The sequence below is a fragment of the Pituophis catenifer genome, unplaced genomic scaffold (assembly GCF_029215685.1).
Source record: "Pituophis catenifer annectens isolate HBS135680 unplaced genomic scaffold, rPitCat1.0.hap2 SCAF_16, whole genome shotgun sequence".
NCBI classification, from domain to species: domain Eukaryota; kingdom Metazoa; phylum Chordata; class Lepidosauria; order Squamata; family Colubridae; genus Pituophis; species Pituophis catenifer.
Genome location: NW_027256896.1, coordinates 2,334,214 through 2,356,186, shown reverse-complemented (window position 1 = coordinate 2,356,186; position 21,973 = coordinate 2,334,214). Strand labels below are relative to the sequence as shown.

At 41.8% G+C, this 21,973-nt stretch overlaps 1 protein-coding gene across 2 annotated transcripts; it reads right to left on the bottom strand.

Moving 5' to 3' along the window:
* Positions 1-1,515: 1,515 nt before the first annotated feature.
* LCMT1 (leucine carboxyl methyltransferase 1) lies at positions 1,516-21,424 on the bottom strand. Of its 2 annotated transcripts, none has more exons than XM_070955159.1 (11): positions 21,233-21,424; positions 19,275-19,366; positions 18,976-19,097; positions 15,740-15,816; positions 13,216-13,277; positions 10,526-10,628; positions 10,052-10,172; positions 8,692-8,793; positions 7,612-7,703; positions 3,600-3,697; positions 1,516-1,745 (listed from the first exon to the last, which is right to left on the bottom strand). In XM_070955159.1, exons 1-11 carry the CDS (start codon positions 21,319-21,321, stop codon positions 1,723-1,725), a joined length of 981 nt encoding a protein of 326 aa, XP_070811260.1. In that variant the 5' UTR covers positions 21,322-21,424; the 3' UTR covers positions 1,516-1,722. The 2 variants fall into 2 exon arrangements, with proteins under 2 accessions (XP_070811260.1, XP_070811259.1); XM_070955158.1 differs by lacking the exon at positions 1,516-1,745 and adding an exon at positions 5,750-5,858 and having other exon boundaries at positions 3,605-3,697.
* Positions 21,425-21,973: the final 549 nt, after the last annotated feature.

Sequence of the window (21,973 nt, the reverse complement as noted above, 5' to 3'; positions counted from 1 at the left end):
TCAGTTTCCCTGCAGGCCTGGGTGCAACTGGGCCACTTGCTCTGTTCTGACTCCCAGCCCCCAAGAAAACACCTGCATGAGGCACTGTAGCTCCCGGCCCATCAGGGTTAACTGGAAGAGAACTTGAAAAATGGGAAACGTTTCCAAAGCTGGTTGAAATCCAAACGTCCGAGGAATTCAAGGGCAGCCTTTGGAGCCCTCAAGAGCCACAGAGTTTGGCAGGCTCAGTCACAACACCCATCTCGCATCACTCCTTTGCACGTCTCCTGCTCCCAGGCCCACTGCAGGTTGCTGGTTACCTGTCACATAATCATCAGAAAAGTGAGAATTCCTGGGCTCCACAGGCTGCAGGTGAGCCCCATGTTTACGATGTCAGAGGGCAACCAATCCATGCATTCCCAGAAAGCAAACTGGGGAGGCTGCCTATTTTGTCTGCCATCTCAGCCTACCTTGCATGAAGGAAGTACTTTAAGGAAAGGATGGAGGAGCCATTGAGAGCGGGAAAATGCTCATTTATTTTCTGATTCTTATAAATAAAGGGGAAGCAGGTGGTTTTCCTCCAAAATATAAAACCAGGTGGGACATAGAGTCCGGGTATTAATGGAAACATTTGCAACAGGTTGGTGCTGACAGATCTCAGGTGGGGAACTAGGGACTCTGTTGCTGCACTCCAAAAGTCTGTCCCAACTAGCAGAAGAAAAGGCTTCAGGGCGAAACTGGTTAGGGACTTGAGTGCTAGTTAACTTGAGGTTAGCCCCTTTAGAGGGTCACTAAACAGGGGAGGAAAGCACTTTTGGGAAGGGAACGCTCCTTTAAACAATCTCTCTGAAAACAGGAAGAAGAAAATGGGTCAGGGGATCAGGCACAGGACAAAGTCAGGGAGGAAAATTCAGAGGGGGGGGGAATTCTGCTTCCCAGCAGGGGAGGGGCACTCCTTTAGGTTAAACAAAGGGAAATAACTCCCTTTCCTAGGGAGGGAGAAAATACCCGTGTGATAGTGCCATCTGGCATTTTGGGCATGAGCTGCATTGGAGTCTTGTTCAATCAAATGATTATTTGAGTTATCAGAAAAAGGCATGACACAGCTTTACAAAACTTCACGATTTATTAACCTTGTCAGGATCAGGAGTGCATCTCAATACAGCCACCAGAAACTGCAGCTCAGAGCCAACAGGATTTCCCCCACCCCCACCCCGCTCCCAGACTGAAGCCAGCTCTCTTTTGAGGAAAAAGAAGAAAGAGAAGACACCAAGAAACTCAAGGCAGAAGAGAAAGAAAATGCACCGGAAACAATATTTCAGAAAGGAAGGAAAATGCAAGAGGCCAGAGAGGAGGGCCTCTAAGGACTGCTGACAGCCAACAGGGCCCCCTTCCCTGCCCCAGCTGAAACCCTCAGCCCAGTTCTGAGACAGCCAGCAGGACAAGGACTCTTGGACATCTAGGAGAAATCAGAATCCCTTTCGATTCATAATAGGTTTTTTTAAGAAAAAATCCCTACAAAAGAGAGAGACTCGCTTGTTTTTCAGCTGCTCACAAAAGGAGTAATTTATTCAAAAGGTTGTCACGTGCCACGAATGGGGGAGAGGAGGGTGCCTGCCACGGCTCCAAGGCTCATGTTCACCTGCGAGCATCTTCACGGGAGCAGGGGGGCAGTGGATGCATGCAGAGGCCCACCGGGAGAGGGGCAGCAGGTTCACCTGGAACTCCACTGGAGCAAATGCATCACAGAGTAATGTCTGCAAGGCCTATAGAAAGATGGGAGAAATTGGGGCTTTCACACTTTTTTAAGCAGAAAAATCTTATTTCCCAAAACCCCCAATCAAGAAGCAAAGTTCTAGTAACAGGAAACTGTATCTGGGTGAGCTTTTTTTGCCCTTAGATTCTCTTGGAAGCCCATCAAATTCTCACAGAACCTTCCAGTTCCTCCCAATGCAGACCGAAAACCCTCATCTAAGCAGGACACATGTAGGGAGAACCACGGTGAGCGGACACCTTACTGGCTTCTGCTGGCTAAAAGACAGCTTTTGTAAGGAGAAGCCCAGGCAGATGCTGGATCTGAGGGGAGATGGTTGAGATCATCCACATGACTCTCCAGACAGCTGCTCCTCATGAGCAGACCGCAGAAACTGCCATTTTTAAGGTTTCCTTATGAATGGAGTGACTGGGAGTTGGGATAACATCCAAGTTCATACTTGCAGAGCAGCCTATACAGACATTAAGCTCAACCAAGCCTTATATCTTAATCACCTTTTTACATTATTTTATGTTTTGTGTATTGGAGCAATTGAAACATATCGGACGAGCAAGGTTCTACTGGACTCATTGGTAAGTTTCTGTGTCCTTAAAAGAGATGGTATAAATTTGATTTTAAATGTTTTACAAATGTATGGTTTTTGGACTATGAAGCAAAAGGATGCTGCTGGATTTTGAAAATTTAACAACAGAATTAAGACATCAGAGGGATTTGGAATTATAGCTTTGAATTACTTGGAAGATATTTTTTCATGGCAAATGGAGATTGATTTAAAAAAAAAAAAAAACACTATTGAATACCTTAGTGCAGAGCTATCAAACTCGCAGCCCAAGGGCCGGATGCATCACATGCTAGCCATGGCCATACGCAGTTTAGCAAAGGGGGGGGGGAAGTCACAATACATCACGTGATGCCGCCATGATGCAAGTTTGACACCCCTGCCTTAGTGTAAATTTTTGAATAGTGCAAGCTTCTGGACAGAATGGATCAAACACATGATGAAACTGATAGAACGTGTTCTTAAGGAAGTTGTAAAACAAGAATGAGCTGCAATGGATGGCAATGAAATTAAATTGAAGGGGGATTTAAATGTAATACAAATAAATTTGATGGGTGACTTGTTCCCTAAAGGAGATATTAAACCAGGAAGCTGATTTAGATAATTTTTTTCTTTTGGATATACAAAAGACCTCTGCTAAGATTTGAAAGGTCTTTTTTAAAAAAATGACAACAAAAGGATAAATTGTACTTGTTCATACAAAAGAAATCTGTTCTGAAGAATTATTGCTTTGAAACAGATGATCAGCAAATTACCTCTGGGCCTCTTTTTGAATGGTTTAAAGAATATGTTTTAAATATTTAAATAAGATTTATAAGATTGGCTTGTTTGATCAATTAAAAGAAGTAGTTATATTTGCCCTTATTGGACTTTTACTGACAAACACTGATTGGCGTACCATTTGACTTTGTTTTCTTTACTTAAGAGATGAGCTATTGGGAGGAGAGAGATTATTTAGAGACAGTCACAGCGAATAAAATTACTTTTACCTGCTGGGATGAAGGGGAAAGCTGCTTCTTTTTTATGTCTCTCTTTTTCCCCTTTCTTGTATTTTTCTATATTTTTAATAATTTATATTGATTTTTTTCCCTTTTTCGTTTATATTTCTTAAAAAAAAAAATTTTGGGGGGGGGGGGGCAAATACTGACAAGCCAAGACACATGTGGATGACCTGCCTCCAGGCACAGCAACAAGCCCCAAATGCCACTGGTCTGGAAAGGTCCAAAATCAGACAGCCTGTACTAGTCCTTCAAGCTCTGAAGCAAGAGACAAGAAAGAGGACCATACCTAAATTCTGGGAATCCTTGATAGCCCAGCACAGGCAGTAATGTTGCATGAGCTGCTCAAATGGTTCCTTCTCATCCAGAAACTCAAGTGCCTCTACCCTGAAAGGAAGAAGACAAGACAGACGGTAGCAGACACAAGCTGCACTTAGAAAGGAGCTACCAGGATGAATTAGAGCAGAGGTCTTCAAACTTGGCAGCTTTAAGACTTGTGGACTTCCAATTCCCAGAATTCTCCAGCCATAGGTATGCTGGCTGGAGAATTCTGGGAATTGAAGTCCACAAGTCTTAAAGCTGCCAAGTTTGAAGACCTCTGGATTAGAGCCAGGGTCAAATTCCTAGCTAGGTCCAAAGTTCACAGGGAAGCTTTGAACCAGGCCTCCTTGTATGTATCAGCCCAACCCAGTCCAAGGAGCCCAACAGAGAAGCCTGGTGGTGCCTCTGAACAGCTATATCACAATCTGTATCACAATCACAATATGGTTGGAGAGCCATATTAAAAGAATAATAGATAACAAACCAAAAAGTCTGAAATTTGGTTTCCACTCAAAACCTATTCTTAAGTTTTATACTATAGTATTTTCTTCCATCAGAGTTTTTGAAAGACAACTGAGTGGATAATTGACATGCCCTCTGTGAGGGCTACAGAGTACCATAAAACCAACATAGCCAAAGTTTTGCTCAACAAAGCCCAGCCTGTGTCCCCCATGGTTGAGACGTTTGAAATTGGGGTTCAAAGGAAACCCTTAAGACACGCACCCCAACATTGCTGCATTTACCAAATACCTAGGTCAAAGTTTTATACTGGTTTTGTTCCTTTCCCCCCCCCCCCCAGCATGTTCAGGTTTCATTTCCTCACCAAAGTGGGTAGCTGTCATGATCTGAGTGTTATGGTACAGAGCACCCCAAAATCAATTTGGCCCCATTGGCCATTTTCATTATTTTAAAATATCAAGCTTGCACGGTATGTAGGTTTTTAGCTATAAAATCTCACTGTAAAAAAATGTCACGTGATCAGACTCAAAGTCATTAAAATGTATTTCAACAGCTTTAGACTGATTTAGTTAAAATACTTAATAGCATTTTCAGTTATTCTATATTAAGTGTAAACTTAATGAACTGATTACAAAGTAATGTAGTTCAGTTTACAAATCCCTCATTATTCTTTTTCTCTTTTATATTAGGTAGGCACAGAGTAACTTTTCAGATGCTTATTATCTTTTCAAAGCATTACACTACTACTGTGGGCCATGAAACTCTTCCAACAGAGTCAGCAGCAACTCCTTAAAGCAGGATTTTACTTTTCTGTGTTTTTAATTCCACAGGGCTCTTTGTTTTGAGGAAGATGAAGGCTTCCCAATCCCAGGGGCATTTCAACAGCTTTGGTCAAGTCTCATCCTTATGGTGAGACCGAGGAAAAGCCCTGGAACTGACCATTCTCATATATCAAGCAAATCCTTTACAAAAATATACTAAGATAATTTTCTGACCTGAGCCTGTCTGGAGTACACCAAACATAACTTTGCAAATTCTTATGTTATAAAACTTTATATGTGAACAAATCTAAGTCATTTGTAAAGTAGCTTGTATCATAGTATCATCATACAAAGAACGCAAATTTTCTGTTAAATATTAACTGTTCTGTTCTATTTAATGGACATTTGTGAATAGCAGACATCTCTGCAAATTATCCTATTAAAAACATTTCATTGCATCCCTTTCTACACCAATGGGCCAATATTTATTCATTGACAACTAATTGTAATTCCACTATCAAAATTCTCCAAATAGAATTGCTGTCTTTCTCCCTGGCAATAAGACTAAAATTTATTTCTAGATCACGCATTATTCATTTTTCCAATATTTTCTATTAATGTAAGAAGCATCAGTAAGACGCATTAGTGTCAAGTACATCATGTATAACTTAAGTTATATCCTGTCCATTATCCTTTCATCGAAATGTGCTTTCCAACTCACTCACTCTCTTACCTAAGAAACCCATCCAATGTTTTCAGTCCATTAAGAAAAATGCAAGTTCTCCGAGTGTATCAGTTACCCACTTTTAGAGAAGGGAAGAGATGGGAAACCTGGGCTTGAAGGAACAAACTGCAAAAAACTTTGGCAAAGGTTTTGGTTGTGGATGTGCAAACTCACCAATTCAGGAACAGAACGTTCCGTTGAACCCTGGAATGTTCCGTTCCCCCTCCAGACCTTGTTGTTCCGGGGGCAGTTTCCTGAAGTTATCAGTGAGTTCTGCACATTCCTGGTTTGGAGCGAATATAACAATGTTTTTAGATGCTGCGTCTGAATCCTGATTTGACATTTTGGTAACTCTTAAATACTAGGATAACCAATTAAGGCTTACTGGAACAAAAAGTATAAAACTATTATTACACTTTGGTGCCAGCCGAGGCCATATTGGTTCTCAGGTGGTCTGCAGTTTTTGTACTCACTTTTAGGTGAGTGCAAAATCTTGGCTTGCTGGAGCAAAATGCTACAAAACCAAAAAGTATTTCATAATTAATTTCACAACTCTTTGCTTTTAGGAAACCTCTGGACTTGGCCTTCCTTGCTTTTTAACATCTACATGGATCCTCTGTGAGGTCCCATCTAAGACCAAAGAATCAGCAGCATTCAGGAAAATTGGACATGCATTCTGGAGACACCTCTGGAGACCAAGCTGAGTTCCACAGGTACGCTTTTGCTCACTCAGTTTGGTAAACCAATCAATCTCACCTGGCAAAAGCCGATGGAGCCTCTCTTACACACATTGGTTAGGACTACCCTGCAGGATTCTTGTTTATTTATGTTCCAGGTTTGGCAATTTTACGAAAAGGGCGGTGGGGGGAGTTAGGCAATTTAAAAATACATCAATTTTGCAAAAAATAGATCATAATTTATCTATTTACTTCCAAATTTGGTTTCAAATGAGAACCCCTGCTTTGGAACAAGGCTAGTTCAAGTACTGCAATCCCACATTCCAGTCCAATCTTGGGACCTTCAGATCAGCATCAGGTACCTCACTCTGTGGCCTGTCCTTTTGTATGCTCAGGCTGAGAGGGCTTAAGGGCACAGCACCTCCAGCTATCACCACCAAGCATGTGGCTCATTCAGTGCTATCTGCCATCTGTTTCTACTGTAAACAAACATATCAGGGATCACCCTAGAATGTACAGTAAATATAGTTTTGGATATAGCAATAGCATCAGTAATAACACTTAGACTTATATACCACTTCACAGTCCTTTGCAGCCCTCTCTAAGCAGTTTACAGAGTCAGCATATTGCCCCCAACTAATTGAGTCCTCATTTTACTGACTTCGGAAGGGTGGATGGTTGAGTCAACCTTGAGCTGGTCAGGATTGAACTCCTGACCGTGGGCAGAGTTAGCCTGTAATACTGCATTCTAACCACTGCTCCACCACGGCTCTATAATATATAAACTATATAGTATAGTGTAACTCTAAAACTGTATCATCATCATCTTTGTGGTTTTTGTCACCATTATCACCTTGGCTCAAACCATAGTCAGAGGAAGTTCACCTTTTCACTGAAGGCAAACAGCATAGTTTAGTGGGCTACTTCACTGCAGGTTAGCAGGTATGTGAGGTTTTTTTCCAATCTAAGGTTGAGCGAGAGGGACTAGTCCAGAGTCCCCCCAGGGGATTTTCTGCAGGGAATTTCCATGGGTGATGAGGCACCAGGCCTCTCTTCCTATTCCAGCACCTTCACTGCTACCTATCCATTACCGATTATTCTTGTCTCCTCTTCCCCCCCCCCCAAACAACCCAGTGAGTTGGGTTGAGCTGAGAGTCACTGGCCCAAAACCACCTACCCAGTTGGCTTTCAGGCCTAAGGCAGGACTAGAACTCACTGTCTCCTTGCTTCTAGGCCAGCACCTTCACCACTACTCCAAACGGGCTCGCACATGCTTTATGTGAACACATATACAAACATACATCTGTGTGTGCTCTCTCTTTCTCCCTCTGGATAAAAATAGCAAGAAGAGAAGCTCACCTTTTGATCTCATCTGATGGCAAACTCTGATAGACTTTCAGCATATCAAGACCATTTACTGTTTCCCAGCCATGTTTCAAGAACCGTTCCTTCTGCGAATGAAATGCAGGAGAAAAATCTGTGAAAGGCAGATTTTCCAAGACTCAAGAAGAAGATAAATCACTCAAAAGGTTACCCGCCATTCAGCTTAAGATCCGTTGGGCAAAATACTAGAACAGGCTGCCAAGCAGTCGGTCTGAAAGTTCTTAGAAAAGGATGTCACCGCACAAAGAATTAAGTCTCTGAAAGATCTGGGAAAGATTTAGCCTTGAAAATTCCTTTTCAATTTTCAAAAAATTCTTTTTTAACCTTTAAACATCTGAAAGGATTTCACAAAGAAAAGAGTCAAGATTTGCTCTTCATCTTTCCAGGTAATGGATACATCATGGGTAAAATAATGGATAAAACATCAAGGAAACAGAACCTGGTTGAACATCATGAAACATCTTCTAACTGAAGGAAGAGCTCAAGAGGAAGCAACATTTAAGGAAGGGCTGAACTGGCACCTGTCAAGGATACGGTCAATTTACATTCCTGCTCTCCCTCTTTGCATGCAGGGAGTTAAGACTCAGCAGTCTAAATGGTCCTGACCAACTCTACTGTCCTAAGGACAAAAATGGTGCCACTCACAGACTAAGAGGGCCACAAGGCCAGTCAGTTGGCTTTTATATAATGTCAGCATGAGCAATCTCCTTTTATCAAGCCTGGCATATCTCCAAAACAAGGCCTGTTATGGCAGCAGCACCCAACCTTTTGGGTGTCAGGGATCGGTTCTGTGGAAGGCATTTTTCCTGTGCACTGGGAGGGTCGTGGTTTCATGTGCTGCTTGGATCCCATGCATGCGTGGATGAGGTTTCACTCATTTGTGCGGCCCAGTTCCTGGCGGGCCACAGACCAAGCCTCTGGTTGGGGACTCCTGTGTTATGGGACGGAACACGTAGAGCAAAGGACAGGGTGAAGTTGGGACCTGAATGCAAGCACTAGCGTTTGGACAAAGCCCTCCTCTTTTATTGGGGGTTTACCAAGCTGAGTCCCACTGACCTGGGTCTCCAGAGATCTGCAAGCGTCTGCACCAACCAGCTCGCACTGCTTGTTCTGCAAGTTCTCAATCATGATCTGTCCAAAGCGATCCAACATATTCACCTGGAAAGGACACAGGATGTCTCGTCATTCAGAGCACAAGTGCACAAACGAGCTTCTGTGGCTGTGCCAGCTCCAGCAATAGTCTGGAAGAGTGATGGGCTTTGGGGTTCACTTCTCTGAAATTAATTAAAGCTACTCAAGCTTTTCAGGGTTCAGTGTAGACCCAAAAAGGCATTCCAGAGCCGACTTGGTAAATTTAAGACAGCTCTTAAAAGAGCAGCATCTTTCAGGTCCATGTGGAACCCTGGAACTCCTGGCTGCTCCAGCAGGTGGTAGAAAGGTGCAGCCATCGTGCAACATCCAAAGGGTCTTGCTATACCCGTATCTTTTTAATCTCTGCCCAGAACCTCCCTTTCATTCTTAGATGCACCCCTAAAAACCAGATCCTCACAACTCTCAGCTACAAGAGCAAACACCCTGGGCACTGGAATAGCAGTAGCTACAGTTCTCCTAGATTCAAATATCCAATGAGGGTTTATGTGCCAGAACTTCCCACTAGGTGGAATGTCCTGAAAGCTCAATAAATGCAAACAAATGGCCAAATCTGGTTTCTCAGTTCCTGATGAGACTGAAAAAGTTTCTTCCCATTGCAGAACACACAGCAGTGGGATCCCAATACTTGGGAGGAAATCACTTTTCTCAGTACTTATTGCCTGACACTGCACAGTTGCTGGATGTTGTACAGATTTAAAAAATAATAAAAATAATGCTCACAGAGCAACTCAGTGTGACCCCAAGTAATTGTCACCGCACTCCGATTTGCAAAGGGGCCAGTCTAATAACACTGAAAAAAAGAAAAGCAAACGGTGCTTTTATTCCAGCTGTAACTGCTTTCATTCCCAAAATTGCAATATCAAATCTGTCACTTGCATCTTTCCCGAGAGCGGTTTATCCTTTTCATAAGGATGCAGCTTGCACCACTGTTAAAAAGCCAGCGTGTTAAGCCTCAATGGATTAATATTTAATAAAAAAGTAAGGTTGTTTTCAGGGCTATATCTCTGAGTTCAACCACCTCTGACTTAGAAGCTCTTCTTCTCAAGAAATAATTAATCCAGTTTGAGAAGATCTCTGCTCTTGTATTGTGGGAAGCAATGCAGAAATAGCAAGAATAATGTCCTGCTGGGGGAACGGCTTTATAACCGCATGAAGCCCTAACCCCGAAGCAGCCATGCCCTGAAAGGAGGGCATTTCTCTCTCCCTTTCTCTATTGCATACTTGGTTTGGGCACTGAAAGGGGCAGCGGAGAATCCTTGCTTACCTGCTCATAGTTGATAAACATGGCAGACCGAAACGTGTTTGCCACCCACTTGATGAGGTCACCCGAATGCTCCGTGGTCATGTAGATGAGCACACATTCCGTCATCAGGAGCGTTGGCAAACTTTTAAACACGGAAAGAAGAAAGGGCAAGGGATTGAAAGAATTCAGGGTTTCCCCCCCTCATCTTCAATTCTAGGTACTGCAAGAAGTCCCAAAAATATTGTCTTGTGTGTTCAGAAATGCCCTTTATACAATTTTAATTTATTCGAATTAGCTGCCACCTGACTCTGGGCAGTGTGCCATAAAGCCAAGAATACAAAGTCAGAATGTGATAAATGTAAAAGAATAAGAGTAAGAAACCAAAACTGATGGCAGCTCAGGGTAACTATACCAGGGCCCCCAACCACCTGAGCCAGGCCCGGAAGAAATGCCATCAGGGTGGGAGCCATACAGAGATTCTGGTGCCCATCTTACTCTGGATCCATGTGGCATTTCTTCAGCTGTTCTTCCATTTTGGGCAGGTCTCGAAGATCACCTCCAACAATGGCATATCGGCTGGTATCCAAACTATGTGCATCTGCAAAGGAATCACCAGGGACAGCTATTTTTAAATGCTCCCCAACTGAGGGCAAGGACAACCATGTCCCAGAAAAGCAAGGAAGGAACCTTGCAGGCCTTGGGGTTTCTGAGTCCAAGGCCCTTGTTTCTCCATCTTGGGGGGGGGAGAGGGGGGGCAAAGAGGTTGTCAAACTCTTTTAACAGCTAATTCCTTCCGAAAGACTACCTGAGGAGCAGCCTCAAATGTCCATATTTTTTAACAGAAGGAAAACTCTTAAGGCAGCCACAGATCCTCTGCTTTCAGAGGCAGGGAGATAACATAAAATAAATTATTTTAGGGCAAAAACATTGCATTTCCCCATTTTCAGAGAAGTTCATATTGATGGCATCTGAGAAAGTTTACAGGCTTGAGCCTGTAAATAATTTGAAGAATTTTAATCTCAAATCCAAACGATTTGGAATCACTTCCTCTCATGAATCATGTATGTCTCCTCCACAAAACAACTGGTAGACATTTCCCTATGTTCTGTAGCCCATCCCACACTGATGTTACTTTCAATGAAAGCAGGCATTTTATGGAATACCTAGGAAATCTATAGAATGCCAAAAATGGGACATCAAAGGATTTAGCATTTCACAGATTTCCTAGGCATTCTATGCAACCCCAGAAGCCATTCTAGCCTTGCTTGTTGCAAAAAGTTTGTCAATAATAGTAATTTTCTCATTTCTTTCAATTAAAAAAGTCCCACATTTTATTTTGCATTTCTTAATTTTCAGATATGTGTTTCAATAAAAGATTAACCTTAACTGTAACCCAAACCCTCTTCATGGCTCTCTTTTCTTATTTTGCCTAAATAGTTCTTGTCATTCTGCATAAAGCCTAGGTATTATATACAATGCCTAGGGAAAGTATATAGCATCTTGAAATAACACAGACATTTCATACTTTGCCTAAAATGGCTAGTCTAAGGAAAAGAAGAATTATGAGAGACATGATAGCAGTGTTCCAATCTTTGAGGGGCTGCCACAAAGAAAAGGGGATCAAATTATTCTCCAAAGTACCAGAGGGCAGAACAAGAAACAACGGATGGAAACTAATCAAGGAGAGAAGCAACCTGGAATTAAGGAGAAACTTCCTAACAGTGAGGACAATTAACCAATGGAACAGAAGTTGCCTTCAAATGTTGTGGGTGCTTCCATCACTGGAGGTTTTTAAGAAGAGTCTAGAAAGTCACTTATCTGAAATGGTCTAGGGTCTCCTGCTTGAGCAGGGGGCTGGACCTTCAATGTCTCTTCCAGCTCCCTCAGGCAGTCTATAGATTTCCTAGGCATTCTACATACACAATGCCATCTTTTCACACATTACTGGTAATATACATAAATCAAACCCTTCACCCCCTTTTAATATTGTTTTATTGTATTATTATAAAACAAGAGCAGTACATTATTTAGGTACAGTGGTATTTATTCAAAATGGACTAGAGTTTATTAATACTTTGATGATTTAACTTAATTATCAAGTTAAAATTTAAAAAATAAAGAAAAATGTTTGTCAATATGATTTGTATATTGCGTATTTGTCGCCAATCAGCTTTTTTCTTATTTTCCTCCCCTAAAACTAAGGCGCATCTTATAGTCCGAAAAATACAGTAAATCAAAGCGAAACACAAATTTATCATCCCAAGTCAAGATAAACCCTGCTGCCAAAACAAAAGCAGGGAAAAACATTTTTGTAAAGAGGGTCTTTACTGAGGGATCTTGCAGGAAAAAGATGTTCCTGCGTGTGTGAAGGAATTATTTTTCTTTCAGGACTCCCAAGAAACCTGCTTCTGAGAAATGATCTGGGACTCTCCATAGTTGCTTCAACCCTCTGCGGGCATCCCACAGATCAGTCTTAGCATGAAGCAGTCAGAAACTGTGCAAAGATAGCACCTACCTTGGCAGAAAAAAAGGAAGAGCCAGGCCACTGGAAAAGGGAAGCACATTCCCAAACCCCTTTATGGGCATGCACCTGGCATGATTTCAGGGAAGAGAAGCCTAGCTCAGACTCTGTGTCCTTTCAGCAGCTGCAGGTAAAAGCAGAACTTGCTGATTTTGTGGAAAAGGGACACAAAATCAGGGCACTTGAGGGCACTGAGCCCTGGAAGCCAAAGTCCCATGGAAGGACCAGAAGGCAAAGAGGATTTCCAAGGGGATTTGATCCCAGTCCTAATCTTGGTTAGGCCTTGGAAGAGACTGTCCACTACAAATTCAACTGTATCACTATCTCCAGTCACGATGCGAGGCCTCCCCAGTGATGCCATTGCAGGGGTGAGCAAAGATGTCAGGTCAGATCAAAATCATGTATTTCAAAACAGCCCAACTGACTGGCTCCTCAAACTAACAAAGGGAGAGACTAGTTCAGAATTTTACAAATCCAGAGTTTGGTGGGGGGTTTTTTTATTTATTTATTTTGTAGCACTGAATTCCTATTCTGGTGTTGATGAGGGAGATGCAGCCATTGGCTGGTCAAAGAAAACAAGGGAAGAACAAACACCCTCACTTAACCCCACAGAGGAAACCTAAGAGAAGTCTAGAAAAGCTGCCCTGCTCCAACAGGGACTCACCTATGAGAACAGTCTCCCCTGAATGGCTTTCCATGATCGGTTTGGAGAGAGGAGGTTTTGATCTGTGAAGGAGGAACAGAAAGGGAAAAGAGAGCCCATGAGTCACCAGGGAAGGTCTCATCGTTCCTACACCAAAAACAGAATGGGTCTGGACTTTCTGAAAACAAGCCAAGGGAGTGGGCTGCAGGATCACCTTCTGCACTGGAATAAGTGAAGAAGTAATAGAAATAAAAATAAATAATAATTGAATAAGAAATTGAAATGAGAATAAAGATAATTAGGAAATCGGGGCTGCTTGAATACCACTTTAGACTGAACTGAAAAGGGAAACAACAGGAGGGGAAGAAGTAGAGAGAGAGGAAGGGAAAAGAGAGGAGAGGAGAGAAGAGGAGAAAGAAGAAAGGGAAAAGGAGAGGAAGAAGAGGGAGGGGAAAGAGGAGTAGAGGAGAAGATTAAAAGGAGGGAAGAAGAGAGGAGTGGGGGAAGAGAAGGAGAAATAGGAAAGAGGAGAGAAAGAACTAAGGAAGTAGGAGGAGAAACAGGGGAAGAGAAGGGGAGAAGAAGAAGAAAGGTTGGAGTAAAGGTAAAGGGTAAAAGAGCAGCCCTGAAAAAGTAAAAATGAAAGTTAAAAGAAAAGATGAATGAAAAATGATGGAAATGACTGTACATGTAAATGTGTTTATGAAAAATAAAAATAAAAAACTTTATAAAACAAAGAGATGCTTTCAAGAGGAAGAAAGACGATGCAATCTTCATTGTTCAGAATTAATGTATCCATTTCAAGTACTGCAAATCTGTATGGCAGAAATTACAGGTAATCCTTGCTTGAAAACCACAATTGAGTTGAAAATTTCTGTTGCTAAGCGAGACGATTGAGTTTTGCACCATTTTACAACCTTTCTTGCCACAATTGTTAAGTGAATCACTGTAGTTGTTAAGTTAGTAACATATTTGTTAAGTGAATCTGGCTTCCCCACTGACTTTGTCAGAAGGTCACAAAAGGTGATCACGTGACCCCGGGACACTGCAACCGTCATAAATATGAGTCAGTTGCCAAGCGTCCAAACTTTTATCATATGACCATGGTCCAACAGTCATAAGTGTGAAAAATGATCATGTCATTTTTTTCAGTGCCGTTATAACGTTGAACAATCACTAAATGAACTGTTATAAGTCGAGGACTACCTATAATTTGAAGAATTCTTTAAAAGTACTTTTAGACACCTTAAGCTTGTTTTGAAATCCCAAGATCATATATTTAAGGACATCCACTCTTTACTAACATAGAGAACATTCATGCAATGTTGTCTCGCCATCTTGCCGGACACACTCTAGGCAACTTTATTTATTTATTAAGGAATAGACTCCCTGGACCCAAGAACTGGCTATAAATCTCTGTTAACTAACCAAACGTTGCTTAACTTGGCTTGAACCTATCAGAAAGTTCTGACACTTAAGGTAGATAATTACCGGTAATTTACAGATATATTAGAAAGTAAAATTATTTTCATGCTTGTCTTACATTTTATTTAAGAAGTCTGCATTATATATAGTTTTAAGAATGCTTGTTTTTTAAATATATTTCTGATTATTATAGCAATACTTTAGTCTGTGCTAATCCTTAAATCTAACAATATATGAAAGCAGTTTTTTATAGATATAATTGTTTGACTGATTGTATTTATAAGCTAAGGCTATCCTATTTAGACATTTTACAGTAATTAGGGTATGCATATAGGACATTATATAATTATTTGTGGTCATTTTTGCATGTCTGTTTTTTTATTGCCTTCTCTGGCAGCGTGATGCAAAAGATTAGAATTATTTCCTCCTTTGTGTGGGAAAGGAAGATTTCCTGTTACTTGTTTTGTTAACAGACTAAACTGATTAAGTTTACTTTATTGTCATTGCACCTCGTACAATGAAATTAAATGTTATCTTCTGTTTATCTGTTTGCTTTTAATTGTGCAAGAACTTATTTGATGAAGGGAACATTCCTGCTTCTCAATTGTTTAAAACAATCTTCTGCAAAACAATCATAGCAGCTTTAAAGGCCATTATGAAATTATAACTAAAATTCACCTATTTTCAGATTAACACAAAAAGAAGGGGAAAACCTATCCTCTTCAACTTTATGTGATAGCAGCTACAATGAACTATCACTTGTCCAATATACTGACAAAAAGAATGGCACCCTTTCTTGCGTTTTGGCAAAACTGCAACTACTATGCAGAGCTCTTGTGTGGAGCAAACAGGAGATGTGAAAAGGCAGAAACATACAAAAACTCCTTCATCAAACATTCACAGTAGTACAATCATGTCTAATCGGGCAACACTCTAGAAGCGCAATTAGTAGGATAGCAAATAAGATTTTACTTATATTCTCTTGTGTTACATTATATTTTCACAACAAAGTAATTAAAATATAACTTAGTATCACTTCATCATTTTATTCTAAAATTCTTCTCCAAAGACAAATGCATTCATTCAGTTGTTCAAATATACCACAGATTCCAGCACTTACTTGATGTAGTGAATTTTTCTTGATACTATAGATGGAAAATCAACTTCAAAGTATTTCAAAGGAAGAAGATTCTCATCCTGAAAAGGGGGGGGGGACACATAAATTCCAATATTTTCACTGAGAGCAAAAGAAACATCCCATTGCTTTGCTTTAGGTCCTGACTTTTGTGACTTCAAGGTTGCTAGACTAGGATTCTGGAATCATAGTTAGGCATGTCTTTCTCCTGTTCATACTATATTCCTAAACCTAATCCACCTATTCTAAGCAAAAAACTGGGGAAAAGATGTAAGCAATGACCCAACCCCAATAATCTGCTTGAGAGATGTTAGATGGGCTAATTTACCCTCTTCCTGGCAATTCTATTCAAGAACGTTGATTTACTAGTAACAGAAAAAGTAGACTTCTGGGAGCAGAATTTTTTACTATCTTGTGCACTCCGCAGATCATGAAATGCTCAGCCACGTCCATGCTTAGTGGCTGCATGTTATTTTCTAGAAACCATTTTCACTGATATACACCACCAACAAAATGCTTTGTAAATTACAGTGTGTCCTGTGAATTAGAACAAATAGCTAAATTCTCTGGAACATAAACCACACTTACACACTTACAACACTGTTCTGTTGTAAGATAGAAATCTGGTGTCCTTAATATATTTTGGATAACAAGGCCCCATAATCCTTTGACTTGAACTATATTGGATGGAGTTGATGACACTTGACATCCAAATTATCTAGAGCAGTGGTTCTCAACCTGGGGGTCGCGACCCCTTTCGGGGTCGAATGGCCATTTCACAGGGGTCGCCAAAGCCCTCTCTCGCCCCCCCCCTCACGCCTTCACTCACCCTCACCCTCTGGCTCTGTTGGATCGCCCAGTCGCCATTCGCTTACCCCGCCCACTCCCAATCTATTGCTGCCTCCGGAGTCCCAGCTGGTGGCTAGAGGGAAAAAAAATTTTAAATTCTTGCCGCGGGGCTTCAAAGAGCTGGCTGCAAAGAGGTAAATTCCTGGAGCAAATTTTTTTCCCCCTACCTACACTGAAAAGCGAAATTGAAACTAAAGAAGGGTCTTTGTTGCAACGTGACAAAATGAGGCAGAGAGATTTCTTTTTCTTTTTCCTCACCAAAAAAGGTAAGTGCAAAACTGCAAACAATGGGAAATTTAGGGCAAAAGAGGAGAGTTCAAGATTTTAAAACACAAAAGAAAAAAAGCTCAATTTAACTAGGGAATTGTAATAATTGAGATACTATTAATTGTATATTGTGTTGAAAGCAGAAATGGTTGTGGTTTGGAGGAATATATGGGGGAAATTATTTGGTTTATTATTATCGGTAAATATAATTAATTGATTTGTAAGAAATTGGATTGCATGGAAATAATTGGAATATTCATGTTCATATTGATTAATATACAAAAAAGATAGTTATATAACTAATTGATTTATATTAAAATGTTGAATTTGTATTAAACAACTGTATTACATAATTAACCAATGTGAGGATGGATATAAAAATAGATGACAATGCGAAGGGGTATAATATAGAATAGAAGGGAAAAATTGAATTTGATTAAGATTAGAGATGAGGATGAAGGGTAATATTGGTTTTTTTAAAAAATAGATGAGGAATAAATATGGTAAAAAGGAAATATAGAAATTGTAAATTTAATTGAAATGACTAAATACTGTGTTGGAAGAAATATCCTTCTGGGTTCTGCTCCAAGTGGGGAAAAAGACACTGGAAACATGGAGACTGCTTGGAAAGATGGTTTAATGGTGGACAGGATCACATGGCTTGATAGGGCCCATTGTGTTAGTTTCTGTTGCTATTGTGTTGCAAATGTCCTTTGACAAAGGATTGACTTTCTGCCTCTGGCCCATTAAGAAAGGGTGGGGGGCAGGAAGGTGGGAGCTGCTTTGTCTGTAAAATATGCTTCTCCATTTCTCATCCAGGGAAATATAATATTCTGCCTTTTTAATATTTCCCAAAATATTTCATTCTTCTAGGAAAGGGGTAGGTGCTAACCTCCTACAACTGTTTAAATTTGTGAACCAGCCAAATACTCTGTTCAAAGAAAATACGTTGTATGTTTGTATGTGTGTTTCTAATTATTGCTATTTATTGCTATTTGTTCTCTTTTATTCTTTAAAGTTTAACAATTCATTCTTTATCTTAATATTTGTTTGGGGTTGGCTTTCTTCCCTTTCATCTTTTTTATTGTACAGCAATCTTTCTCCTCAAACCTACCACCTCTCTTTTCTTTCTTTCTTACTTACTTTCTCTTCCCCCCCCCCCCGCTTCTTCTCCCTACTTCCTCTTCCTTTCTCCTTCTCCTCTCTTCCTCCCTCTCTTACCCTCACTCCTCCTCTAATTTCCCTTCCCTTCCTTCATCCCTCTCTATTGCTGTATCCTTTTATGCATATGGACTACTCAGAGGGCTGAAAAAGTTATTTTTGACTGGTCCTCGCACTTTTGACCAGTCCTCGAACTTATGACTGTCCTCATAATTTATGTTTTTGCCCTATCTTGTCACCATGGTGAAGAGAAGCAGTTGTGAAATGAGTGACATGGTTGTTAAGAATGGTACAATGGGCATAAATGATGACCAGTCATAACTGCGAAGTGCGAGGACCTGTCAGAAATCACTTTTTTCAGCCCTCTGGGTAGTCCTTTTGTGCACAGGGACTACTCAGAGGGCTGAAAAAGTTATTTTTGACTGGTCCTTGCACTTTTGACCAGTCCTCGAATTTACGACTGTCCTCACATTTTACGTTTTTTGCCCTATCTTATACCATGTTGAAGAGAAGCAGTTGTGAAATGAGTGACATGGTTGTTAAGAATGCTGCACAGGCATAAATGTGAGGATGGTCGTAAGTGTGAGGACCAGTCAAAAGTGCGAGGACCTGTCAGAAATGACTTTTTTCAGCCCTCTGAGTAGTCCCTATACACATAGCCATGGCCATCCGGTCACATGACCAGCTAGCCACGCCCACAAAATAAGCCACGCCCACAGAACTGGTAGTAAAAAAAAATTAGAACCCACCCCTGGTTGGGGGTCACCACAACATGAGGAACTGTATTAAAGGGTCGTGGCATTAGGAAGGTTGAGAACCGCTGATCTAGAGGATACCAGTTTATCTACCTCTTCATTATATAATCAATAAAAGGGGGGAGGGAAACAAAGTATTTTAGAAATTATAATCAGAGATCACACTTGAGATAACATAAGCTATTTCACCTTTAATTTCCAAAACAGAGTATCCATGCCGGCACCAAGATTTATAATTTGGCAATTGCATTTTGTCTTTTCTAAGAAAGCCTTAAGTAAACGACCAACTCCTTGGACCCGGGCATAATACCCTTAGAAAAATAAAGCAAAAAAACAACAACCAATTAGTTGACAATTTTTAGCTTTAAAAACATTTGAAAATGATTTTGTTAGTTAGCTCCCATCCACCACCCACCTCTTCTGTTCTTCTTTTTGCCATGTTAATGAAGCAACGCAAATTGCCCCACACACATTTGTTTATAACCTACCACGGCTGATTTCAGGCGCCTTCCTTTCTTTTGGATGGCTTACAAAATGTTCAATGTAAGGGTCTTTCCAGTAGCCAACACTTACAGCATACCTGACCACAAAAAGAAAAACAGTGTTTTAACAAATCCAATTCCATTGAAAACAAAATATTTTAAATAAAACAAAACATACGCTATATGAATATCAGTCTAAATTAGAAAAATAGGTCTTATGCATTTTAAATAAATTAGCCTAATTAATACTGTTATTCCATGTTTAAGAGATAGCAAAGAGCCTCTCAAAATCTTTATGACTTTCAGAAGGCAGCTAGGAATAGAAAACTGTGGACCATCAATCTGGGAGAAAACCACTGGATCAAAACCAAATTTGTGCATATCTGGATGCAAGGAGAGAGCTAGTGTAATAGGATTAGATAAAATATCTGCTTACAGCAGAAATCAATATTAAAGCATCCCCTATAAATATTTATCCAGCTTCTTTTTAAAGACATTAAGTGGGGTTCCCCAAACATGGCACAATAGTTGAGGCTACCGTAGTGTTATCAAGAATAGAATGATTATTTTATGGAACTATGATTTGGAACATACAAAAAATCCTTAACTGATGCTGACTGAAAGTACGGGTAGTCCTCAATTTATGACAATTGAGCCCAACATTTCTGTTAAGTGAGATATTTGTTAAGTGAGTTTTGCCTCCTTTTATGACTTTTCTTGCAGTGAATCACTGCAGTTATTAAATGAATCTGGCTTCCCCAATGACTTTGCTTGTCAGAAGATTGTAAAAAGCAATCACGTGGCCTTAGGACACTGCAACCGGCATTTTTTTTTTAAAAAAAAATGATTTATATGCCGCCCTTCTCCGGAGACTCAGGGCGGCTTACAATGCATTAAGCAATAGCCTTCATACTTTTTGTATATTTATTTATACAAAGTCAGCTTATTGCCCCCACAAACTGGGTCCTCAATTTACCTACCTTAGAAAGGATGGAAGACTGAGTCAACCTTGAGCCTGGTGAGATTCGAACTTTGTTATTGCAGACAGCTGGTGTTAATCACAATGCTATCAGTCTGCTGAGCCACCAGGCCCGTTAAATAAATATGAACCAATTGCCAAGCATCAGGATTTCAATCACATGAGCATGGGAATGCTGTGAAAAATGGCCATAAGTCACTTTTTTCCCTGCCCTTGTAACTTTGAATAGTCACTAAATGAACAGTTGTAAATTGAGGGCTACCTGTACCCTTGCCATTTTGGCAACCAAGTCATGCTGTTGATTTATAACCAGCTTCTGATCATCTACATTCCTAGCCCCCTCTCCCCCCAGTACCAACAATAAATAAGGCTCTTCTAGATGGCTGGAGAAACAGCAAAGACCCCCGAGGTCCAAATCTCCCTCCAGCCATTAAACTGTGGAATGGGAGGCGGAAAGGCCGGGGATTGGGAAGGAAAGAGAGCGGCCTTACAGTAAAAGCCAGGCATTCGCTCTGGGGCAGCCAGGGGCATTTCTGCGCTCTTGCTGCAGGTTTTACTCAGTCAACAAGCGACGGTTTTGCAGGTGGCCTTTCCGGGCTCTGGGAACAGGACCCACCGCCCAGGTGTCACCTCATCCATCGCAGTTGATGGAGCTCACAGGCGGCATGAAACGGGGCGACAACCGCCGTGGCTGAGCCCAACTGCATCTCCTCAGGCATAACATCTTCTCTGGCCCAGCTGGAGCCCGCGTGGGGGGCCCTCGGGGGGCCTTTGGGGCCGCCCTGGCGAGCCTTGGCTCCTGAGATCTCCTAGTGGTCTCCCATCCCGGCCTACGGGTGCCAAGCCCCTTTGGCTTCCCAGACTCGGCGAGGCGCTACCGCCCGCTGACTGACGAGCCACCATCCGCCCGCCCCGATTCAGAGGGCCTTGCCGGCCAAGAAAGGGGCCTCCCCGCCCGCCCGCTCTCCCCGCGCCGCTGCTTCACCGCTTGCAATGGGAGGCGACGTCGCAGGTGCTCCGCACGGCCTCGTCGAAAACGTCGGTGCCCAGCACGTCTCGGGAAGGACCGGCCATGGCCGTGTGCGGCTGCTCAGCGAAGGGACGCCGGAGAGGAGTGCGGGCCGCCCATGCCGGGCCGACGCCGCCGAGGTCCCCTCAGAGCGCGACGTCGCCGGCACCAGCCAGCAACGCGCTCCCCCATTGGCCGGGCCAGGAAGCGGCCCTTAGAAGGCTGGACGACGGCTTCTCCCCGCCCCTTTCCCGTCCTATTGGCCAGGCTGTTGCCGGTAGCCAATCAAGGGCGATACGCGCCGTATAGCGTGTGGTGCGAAAAGCAAAGTACGCCGGGAATTGTAGTCCTCTGCTGAAAGGGGGCGTGTTTTCTGCTTAGAGGACGGAAACGGCCCCTCGGCATTATGGGAATTGCAGTCTTACTCGCGAGGTTCGCGGACAATCGCGAAAGGGAACCAAAGCTCCAAGTATGCAGGGATCCGCGTGTTGCTCGTTTCCCACGATCGGCTGGCCGGTGAAACAATCCCCCATTTTCGTCATCCTGTCACATTTACGTACTGTATATAATATTTTGTCGGTGTTTCTCAACCTGAGCAATTTTAAGATGTATGGACTTCAATTCCCAGAATTCCCCAAGGAGCCTGGGAGCTAAAATCCACGCATCTTAAGGTTACTCGTATTAAGAAACACTGCAAGTACAATATATACACGAAGG